This window comes from Elephantulus edwardii, unplaced genomic scaffold (assembly GCF_000299155.1).
Source record: "Elephantulus edwardii isolate Elephantulus edwardi_28Jun2011 unplaced genomic scaffold, EleEdw1.0 scaffold00064, whole genome shotgun sequence".
Taxonomy (NCBI): Eukaryota; Metazoa; Chordata; class Mammalia; order Macroscelidea; family Macroscelididae; genus Elephantulus; species Elephantulus edwardii.
The window spans coordinates 9,839,576-9,850,180 of record NW_006399814.1 but is presented as its reverse complement, the minus strand read 5'-3'; the positions used below and the strand labels follow the sequence as shown (position 1 = coordinate 9,850,180).

The 10,605-nt window shown below is 45.5% G+C and overlaps 1 protein-coding gene across 1 annotated transcript in view; it reads left to right on the top strand.

The window, feature by feature from the left end:
* SLC25A48 (solute carrier family 25, member 48) overlaps positions 1-10,605 on the top strand; it is an 89,842-nt gene that overhangs the window by 10,192 nt on the left and 69,045 nt on the right. The window contains exons 2-3 of the mRNA XM_006888138.1: positions 1,100-1,143; positions 9,983-10,054. Of these exons, the coding sequence (XP_006888200.1) occupies positions 1,100-1,143; positions 9,983-10,054 (116 nt within the window). The remainder of the gene's footprint in view (positions 1-1,099; positions 1,144-9,982; positions 10,055-10,605) is intronic.

The window sequence follows — 10,605 nt, the reverse complement described above, 5'->3', positions numbered from 1 at the left end:
ACACACACTTTTATTTTATACTGGTTTACTTACAAAGTTCATATACATTGTTTTTCACACTGGATCTTTCTGATTTCTTTAACCCACCCCTCCCTCTACCCATCAAGTGTGCAACCTTATAATTACCACCTCCCCAACCCCTCCCATTTTCACCCCTCGGCTCCCACCCTCCCTCACTTAAATCCTCATACCAGTTTTACTAGTTATCTATTCCTACAATAGTGGTCTTATTTGTCCATGTGGAACTGAGTTTGTTCAGTTAGCATAATGTTCTCCAGTCCCTCCCAAGTTAGGAAGTGATTTACAAAGTCATCGCTTCTGGATGCTGCGTGGTATTCCATTGTGTGAATATACTATAATTTCTCAATCCTTTCGATTGTGGTTGGACATCTGGGCTGTTTCATTTTCTTGTGATGGTGAGTAACGCTGCTATGAACATTGGTGTACAAGTCTCTGTTTGTGCCTCGGTTCTCTTTCTCTCAGGGGATTGTGTCAATCCATCTTGTTAAGGAGCTTCGTCTTTGTCACTGAGCCTCTACTTTACCGCGCATGATGTTCTTCTCCAGAGACATGTTGCTTCTGGGTGCCTTCAAGTCAGAACCAACCCCTAGCTGGTCTTGCAGTAGGTTTTCTGAGGCAGTTAATCACATAGGAGTAGACTGCCCATGTGTCTCCCATGGAGCAACTGGTGGATTTAAATCACATGCCAGCACAACTTTTTACCACTAAGCCACCAGAGACAACAGGGTAGGCACTATATTGTAGTAGAGTAATAGTAATACCCAATGTGCACCTACATATGGACAGAAGTTGACATGGAGAAGTTAAGTAACCTTTAGATAATTGCATGTTTTATAAGTTTTCATTTGCCTCTTTTGGACTGCTTGCTTCTTGAGGCAGGACCCAGGCTTTACTGGATTCTCCCTGCCTTTCTTATTCTGAAGGACTTTGACTTGCATGCTGGGAGTCCCCAGCTAGTCAATTTGAGGCCAACTGAGTGAGTGAATAGGTGCTCCTGAGCACTCTGCCCTGTCCCAAAAGCCCATGGTGCAAGCCAGGAGGCCAGGAGCCAACTGACCAAGTATTCTTTCATCCACAGGAGCAGCCAGTGTCATCATCGGCCACCCTCTGGACACAGTCAAGGTACAGTAGCATATTTACCATTACTTGTCAGAAGGTGCTTGAAGTGGAATAATGTCCAAAAAATATCAACTGTTTCTGGTTTCTCAGAGAGTCTCTAGGCCAGACAGTTCTCTGCAGCCAATCTGTGGAGACCAGGTACCCGGGAGCCTGACTTGAAGAGGGCCTGCCTTCAGTAGCTTGGTTTTTGTAAATGTTCAGGTTCTCATGAACTGGCAGAGAGAGACCAAAAGGGACTCTTCTTCCGAGTTCCTACTGTAGCTGAGGGATCAAAAAAGGCTTCAAGTGGGAAGTGGCATTGTTTGTTTATGTTGTTATGTGCCGTCGAGTCGCTTGCGACTCATAGCAACCCTATGTACAACAGCCCTAAACTCCACTCTGTCCTGTGCCAATCCCACTGTCTCTGACACTCCCATTCCCTTTATCCCTGTCTCGGAATCGATCCACCTCATAGAGGGCCTTCCTCTCCTGCGCTGTCCCTCCACCCTCCCAAGCATGATGTCCTTCTCCAAGGACCGGTTTCTCCTCACAACATGTCTAAAGTATGCTAGACGGAGCCTCAGAATCCTTGCCTCCAAGGAGCCACCCGGTTTAACCCTTTCCAGGACAAATCTGTTTGTTTTCCTAGCAGTCCATGGTATTCTCAATGCTCTTCTCCAGTACCACAGCTCAAAGGCATCAATTCTCCTTCTGTCCTTCTTGGTCATTGTCCAACTCTCTGCATAACAAGTGATTGGGAAGACCATGGCCTGTATCAGACGCACCTTAGTCTCCAGAGAGACACCATTGCTCTTCAGTACTTTGGAGAGGTCCCTAACAGCAGACTTTCCCATGGCAATGCGCCTTTTAATTTCCTGGCTGCTGGTGCCAAAACTGTTGACTATGGAGCCAAGCAAACTAAAGCTGTGTACAATCTCAATCTCTTCACCATCCATTCTGATGCTGCCAATTGGTCCAGTGGTGAGAATCTTTGTCTTCTTGACATTGAGCCTCAATCCATATTGTAGGCTGCAGTCCTTGACCCTCTGCAGCAGGCGCTTCAGGTCCTCTTCAGTTTCAGCAAGCAGGGTTGTGTCATCCGCATAACGCAGGTTGTTGATAAATCGTCCACCAATCTTGACCCCACATTTCTCCTCACAGAGCTCAGCCTCCCGGATAATCTGTTCTGCATGTAGGTTGAAAAGGTATGGAGATAGCATTAGAGACACAAATTTAAGGTAGAGTTTCAGGAGACAGGAAAGATATACAGGCACAAGGAACAGTGTGGGGAAGTCACTGTGGAGTGAAGCTGTATGGGACCTGGCTAACATTGGATCAGCATGGCCAGCTTTTCTAAGGATCAGGTGTGTGACAGCAGCGGTGGATGAGAATCCAGAAGAGTCAGTCATCACTAAGTACTCAGATGCATTGAGTCAGGTTAGGACTTTGGTCTTGGGCTGAGGATGTGAAAGCTTTTCAACCTGCTGTAGTGCATAGAGTTTGAGGACTCTGGAGCTGGAGGGACATCTTGTGCTTGGATCATCCATTCCCCTTGTTCTTCAGGTGTGGAGAGTGAGACTTAGAAAGAGACTTCTCTTACATTGTATAAGTCAAAAGACCGAGGAGTGGGATACCGCAAAGGGACACTTTCTTTAACCTAGCCCAACACTGTCAACACAAAGACACAAAGTTCAAATCCACCAGCTGATCCCCAGGAGAAAGATAAGCAATTTCCTCTAGTGGGATTTATTGCCTCTGAAGACCCACTGAGGTCCAGCTGTGAGTCGGTTCCAACTCAGCAGTACACAACAACACCGCTACAATACCTTCTAGATCTGTGTCTGAGCTCTGCCTGGATTGTGCCCAGAGAGGAACTGCCCAGGCCCTTCCCAGTGGCTGCTGCAATTCTCTTCTTTCTCCTGTCCCCTTGCACAACTGTGGGCCCTCAAGCCAGAGTCCAGCCCATCATCCTCATAATGGGGAGAGCAGCCTCCTTGTCTCTAGAGAACACCTCTAGGTGGTAAATTTGGTACTTAGGGTCCCCAGGGAAAAAAAAATTTTAGTATATGTGCTGCCGAAGCGAGCACCCCAGGGAAAAAAAATATTAACCCAAGCGGCTGTAAATCACGTGTGAGGAGATTGCTAAGCTTTCTCTCACAGAACAGCTGATGGATTTGAACCAAGTGGATGGTGGGAAAGATACAGAGGTGGGGACATGTAAAGTAAGTGAGAAGGCTTAGTCTCCCCTCCTGCAGCGGGTCTAATCATATAAGAAGACACTGAAGTGTAGAATCAGCGGCTCCAAACCTCAGAGCTGGACTGCGGTAGTGCTGGGGCTCAGTGACCAGGAGTGAAGTTGGATCCCTGCCCCACTGCTCAGTGCTTTCACCACACATGCAGTCTGTCTTTCATTATCTAATGCTGCTATAACAGAGATACTGCTAGAAGGCTTTAGCAAACAGAAATGTATTGCCTTAGAGTTTAGGAGCCAGTAGTGAGGATGCCAGCTCTAGAGGCAGGCCTGCCATAGCTGTCAAGGCCAAGTTTTTGCTTCCTTCAACATTGACTGACCAAGCATTCTCCATGACCCTCATGTCTTGGTCTTCCCAGTGTCAAAGCACTTCTTCATCAAGGGCCCCAGGTTCAAAAAGACACACTCAAAAAAAAAAAAAAAAGACACAGTCTACTATAAATAAATAAATAAGCAAAACAAACACCACTCTCTACTCCTGGCAATTCTTTATTGTTGTTGTTGTTGTTGCTGTTGTTGTGTGCCATCAAGTCTGAGCCAACACATGGCTGACCTCTCAGAGGCTGTAAATCACGTATACAGAGATTTCCCTCTCACAGAACAGCTGATGCATTTGAACCAATGTGCCTTTAGATTTGCCGGGCAATTTCTTATCCCCAGACTTAACTTCAGACCACACCCTTGGCAATGTTGTAGCGCTCAGCCCCTGTTGCCAGAGCCTGTGGACTGAGCATCTGCAGGGTGGCTCGCCGCTGCTCAGAGGGAGGGCTTACATGCAAAATTCCTAGGACTCCAAAGCCAGATAAGGCCATCAGAAGTCGCCTCTACTTTATGGTAACCTCGAGTGTTCACTGTGAAGATCTTTAACAGGAGGGATTGACACAGTGACTGCAGCAGCGGGCTTCATGGTTGGAGGTGAGGACGGCACAGGATAGGATAGGGTTCAGATCTGTTGTCCCTATGAGCTGAACTGGACTTTACTGGATGGCACCTAACAACACCATCCTAGGGAAACCCCTCATACAGCTAGGGGTGTGTTCAGATTAAGGAGTGTTATAGTCCACCCTTTATTTTTCTATACTTATTGTTTTATCAGAATATGGATGATCACTACAAAGCTTCTACATATATGTATTTTGGTGAACACTATTCAATTCATGACAGAGCCCTATAGACGGTTCTCTGCATGGAAGCAGGTAATCACAGTCGCTTTCTTTAAAAAGCACATCCTGATGTTGCTATTGATCTAGGTCTCCTGGGAAGCCTTTCAATAGCCCTAGCCTCTGTGGATGGTGTGGCCTTCACTTTCAGAAATCATTCTAGAGGCCATGCTTTTCCTGGGATCTGTGGCAAGAACAGGCCTCAAGGAAAGCAAAGAAGGCGAGTAAGCCTGTAGTGAGGTGAGCCACTTGTCAGAGAGTAGGTGTTGGAGAAACCAAGGACATGGGATGGCAGGGGAGCTTCCCATCTGTCTTATGCCAGTCTTGTCTACCCAGGCCCTTTCCCCAGAGCCCACTAAGGAGGCCTGGTAGCAGGCTCTGCATGTGTCTTCAATGGGCTGAGCATCATGTCGAGGATGGATTACTGATGCTTGTACCCAGAATTGCTTGGACTCTCCAGAGCTGGATAAGGCTATCAGAAGTTTCCTCAACCTTGTGGAAGCTTCAGGTGCACCTCACTACCTACCGGTTTACTCAATCAAGAGCTTCCTTTTCTACAGCTCAAGGTCTCTGACTCAGCCTCATTCAGAGCTCAGTTAAGATCTGATCCTGGCATGGCAGAGAGATTGGATGAGTGTCTGCTGAGTAAGTAGATTATTACAGGCCTCAGATACAGTGTCTGCTGTGTATCTCTCTAGGGCAGAGCCTTGCAAGAGACTTGGAAGAGATACATTTCTAAATGTCCTATTGAAAATGCAGGTTGCTCCTGGCCACCTCCCAACCTGCACCCATACTCTTAGCCTGCTCAGTCTGACAAAGCAATCCCATCATAGTTTGACTGATGAATTGGGAGGCAGTGTACAGCCCTGATGCTATAGTGGTCAGCTGCTTGGCGGCTAACCAAAAGGCCAGTTGTTCAAACCCACTATTTTCTGTTTAAGAAAAAGATGTCGCAGTTTACTTCTGAAAAGATCACAATCTCAGAAATCCTATGGCACAGTTCTAGCCTGTCTTCTAGGGTTGCTGTGAGCTGGGATGAACTTGAAGGCAACGGTTTTTTGTTTGGTGTTTGGGCCAGAAAGAGCGCAGGCTTTGGAATCGCACAAGCTGGAAGTCAATCTTGCTAATGCCTTTCCTGTTTGTGTAACTCAAAAGATTAATTGCTGTCAGAACCAACTCACAGCTGACCCTCCTCCGCTGGATTCCCAAGGCTGAAAACGGAATAGGAGGAGATTGATGATCTTTCTCCTTTGGAGCCACTGGCCCATTTGAATTTCCTGAGAAATGTGGTCTTTGGATTAGTAGCACAATTCCCTGTGGACTACATCACCAGAGCTCCCTGGTAAACAGAATATCAATCTCTGGCTACAACCCAGATGCCATTCAGTAATGGTCACAGACATTTTCATCTATGTCATGTCATATAATTTATATTTATATTTTGGTTACCATGTCATGAGAAAACATCAAAATGTATTTCAAGCAAATTTGAAGAATGTGTTTAAAACCCGCCTACTTAAATGGTATACCTAAGTACATTACTTCTAAGAAGTGGAAGGACACCTCAGATAGACCAAGGGCCACTACCCAGGGTGACCACACATCCACCTCTGTGTACCACAGTAAATATGAATGCTGGTGTTTTCTAGAACTAAGGTGACTTGATAAAAGTGAGACAGCAAACCATTATTGTGAATTAGGTATGGAAAATGAGAGTTTTCTCTTGATGACCTTTTCATTGATTTAGGGCTCATATTGAATCCAGATGATCTCATCTTTAAATCCTTACTTTAATTGCACCTGCACAGACTTTCTTTCCTAATAAGGCCACATTAACAAGTATAGGGTGGGTGGTCATGATGGGAGAGGATTTCTATTAAGACTTGGATATATCTTATAATCCGATCCATTCAAGTTGATTCCAACTCACAGTGATCCTATAGGGTAAAATCGACCTGTCCACAGGGTCTCCAAAGCTGTAAGCTTTACATAAGCAGACTGCTGGATCCTGCTTCCTCAGAGAGCCTGCTGAGTGAGCCACTGGCCTTTTAGCAGTGAATGCTTTAACCATTATGACATCAGAGATCAAACTATGACTTGACAAACATAGTCTTCCTATTTAAAAAAGAAAAAAGATTCAGACAATAAGATTAGACATCATAGACAATGCTTTGTGAATGTACTTTACCCAGGAAAGTGAAATCTTCCCAGGACAGAAAGATAGCAATATATGTACAGAGCATCACTCCTCCCATTCATTGTGAAGGTTTAAGAGGGTTTTTACTTTTTCCCCATTTCAATTAACCAGCTCATGGAATGAGTCTGTCCTGAATAAGAAATTGATTGCACTAGATAAGAAGTGTTCTACCGTGTTATTTGGGTAATCTCCTCCTATGGTATTATTTACAGTCTTGGAAACCCAATGGAGAGCCAACCAGGAGAGAGAGATTCTATTAATATTAGTGTGTTTTTTATTATCATTAACATAATAATTTTCTAAATGAGGCTCCCCAGTTCCCATGCTACTGAGATCTTTCTAGAAATCGTGTGAACTAGCCGAACGGTTTGATGGTGGGAGTTCTAGCTTTTGACAAGAGTGGAGAGTGGAGGCGGTTCCCCAGCCCCTTTCCATCCTTCAGACCAGGCCAGTTGTTGTCCAGCTGATTCTGTCTCACAGCGACCGCAGGCCTGTCAGGGTAAGAGGACACTCTCAAGGCTGTCAGGGGCTGACTTTTGCAACTTTACTTTCAACTTCTCGATCTTTTTGTTATCAGATGAATGTGCTAACTTAAGCCAGGGTTTTACCACTCATACGGGCCTTGGTATGACACGTACTGGCTGCCTCCTCTGTGTCATTCACGTAAAGCATAGAATGCTAAGGAGCCAGTGGTGACAAAGCAAATGTAGCTTGTGCCCCATGGGCCCTACAGCCGTATTTCTAACAAAGACAGCCTTCCGTTCTCTCTACCCGAGCGTTCATCCTCACACTCAGCCTGGCAGGAGGCTCCCGGTGCTTGTTTCAGGCCACCTCCCTCCTGTGCCTTTAGCAGAGCGGCAGTGCCCCCATGGACAGGAAGTCTGGCCACCTCAGATTTGGCCTTGTGTCCATCTGATAAATGTAGCACTTTCTTGCTTCTCTCACTCTGTCCCCTAAGCTCCTGGTTGGGAACTCCTCTATTCATCCTGAGAGCTTTCCTAATAGGGGCAAGGACCTGGTGATGTCATTTTATAAAACCAATTCTTACAGTTTAACCCAGACCCAGAACTTTTTTTTTTTTTTTTTGCTTCTGGCTAAAATTTTTTTTCTAGAGTTCTTGCTCACTAAGAAAGGTGAGGGTCAGAGATTTTGAAGTCAAAATAATCAGAAGTCCAAGTCTGACCTTTCAGTTTCACCGCCCAGAACAGGGTGAGCCTTATCTCAGATGACCACTCACAAGCATTTAAGATCCCAGTCATTACTCACCAAAACAGGCTGTAGAACATTTTCTTTGTGAACGATGTTGTGCCAAATGACCTTGATATCTCCTGAGACTATAATCCCAAGCCCTTTAGCCCAGCCACAAATTCCCTGGAGATTACGGCTAAAAAATTTTCATAATTTTACCACCTTGCATGCTCTACTATATTTATAACACATATAGATATGTTGGTAGAATTATCTACATTTGTTGCATAACCTCTGTCAAACATTTATCTCTGTATCTAGATCTCTATCTATATCTCCTCAGTCAACTATATATGTATTTGTGGGTGTGGCCCCATTTACCTTCCCACACCTGTTTAGCTTGCGTGTCTGTATGTCCATACATAGATTAATGTTATTACTGTAATTGCAGCATTATCTATGAAACAGCATTTACTTTGGTTGCCTTTGACTCTTGTGCTCCTCCCCGTGGAAGACCATCATTTTTATGATGTGTACTCTCCAGGACCTTCTCCACATGCCTCCAGAGTTGAGCTCAGCCTGCTCTCTGGACCTTACTTAGCACCCCACCAGACGTGGGGTGGTAACAGAGCTCCCTCCTCTCTGACTCTCATGTTCTTTTCTACTTAGGCATTGTCGTGCTGTGTGAAAGTTTTTATTTCATAGAAATTATAAGGAGCATATCCTGTGTATATGAAGTGATATCTCATTGTTGTTTTTGACAAGTGCTTCTTTTTTTGTAATTTTATTTTTTATTATTTTATGTGTGTAATCGGATTTGACTGGTACAGGAGGAGATTGCCCCTGTTTCTGCAGCAGAGCGTCTGGTGGATTCGAACCACGTACCTCTGGGATTGCAGTACAGCTTCTTAAGTGTTTCTATAATGTGTAGTGATGTTGGTGGATTGCTTATCGTAAAAGAAGTGGAAACACTAAAACAAGCCAGTGGCATGTTCTAGGCAGTTCCGTAGACTTTACTCAGAGCCTCTGTGCCTGTTAACTGCCATACCTTTTTACCAAGCTCAGCCTCCATCAGAAGCCTCCACCTCTTTGCCTTCGAGCCCTCATCCAGCCAGTCCACCTGGGTCATATGCCAGGGGCTGAGTGAGGATGAGGGATTAGAGAGAATTAGTATACAGTGGCTCTGCCTGAGAGTGAAGGAGCCTCACAAACACCCTAAGTCAATGGGAAAAACAACCACACAACTGAGGCACTTAAGATCAGAACCAAAGATGAGTAGAAGCTGGAGGAAGTGTCTTCTGGGGAAGGGACAGAAGGTGCACAGATCTGGAGACAGGAAAGAATCGGTGCTTCAGGACTTAAGAATGTATCACATCTGGAAAAGATTGGACTGACTACTATGTAGGTGCAATAAGAATGGAGGGAGAGGACACAGCAATCCCCCAGGTGGCAATGGTATATAGGTGAGAAGAGAGGATGGTCCTGGAAACATTTAGAAGGACAAGGTGATGGGCAAAAGATGGGACAAAGCCATGGCTGTCCTTGTTCAAGACGTAGTTTAGCGCTTTGTTATCCAAAAGATCCCCCTGTTCTCAAACAACCACCATGTTTGCACAACTGACTGGCCTTTGTTCTTCTCAAAGATAAAACTCAGAAGGCAGGAAGGGGTAGGACAGGAGATTTAATGGAAATGAGAATCACAGAGGAAAAGGAGGAAGAGTGTGGCTACATCATGAGAGTGTAATGTCATAAAACAAAATACATATGAATGGTTGAATAAACAATTGGTTTTGAAAACTTTCACTTAAAACACAATAAAAAGAAGAAATCTAGGGGATCTTGTGCCATGTCTAACAGAGTGTGGACAAGTCACTAGAGGGAGACTATGCATGCTGAGGAGGGCATAATACCAAAGTGGCCAGGGTGGAAATTTGCCTCCTTACTGGCTGTGTGACTTTGCAAGGGCTTCCCCATCTTGGGGTCACAATGCCTGAATGACCCTCAGAGTTCAGCAGTGGGATGTGAATGGTCTTGACTTACCCTCACTGTTCTTGTCTTTCTCCACAGACTCGACTGCAGGCCGGCGTGGGCTATGGGAACATGTTTAGCTGCATCCGCTTGCTGTACAGGCGGGAGAGTGTAAGTTCCCTTTGACAGGCATGAGTGACAGTCACCTGGGCCTTCCCTAGACAGCCACATGCAGGCCTGAGCCAGGCGACAAGGCCTCACACCTCACCAGCATGTCAGTGTGTGACCTGTTCTCTCAGCTTGCTCATCTCATGTTCCCCTGTTCATCTCACACCACACCCCCAAAATTGCATGTTCCCTGGACTTATTCCTTGTTGCCAAGTGCAGGATTACTGTGGTGAAATGGTTTCATGCAACCTTTCTGGAGAAGTCCTAAGGAATTCAGAACCACAGGGTAGAAAATTCCTGCAAAGGCAGGGTGTGCTGCTAGGTTTTGGAAATGGAATGAATAATTGGTAGCCCATGTGCTCACAGGCTTCCTTTCGCCCAGGTGGGCACGAAGAGCCAGCACATCCCATCCTTGATGCTGCCTGGGCAGCTGACTTGCTCCTCTGATGACAAGGGGCCCCAAGACTCCTCAGGGGGAAAATACTATTACTTACATGGGTGCCTGGTAGGGGGAAAGGTGGCGGTCGCACAGATAGTTAATGTGCTTAGCTGCT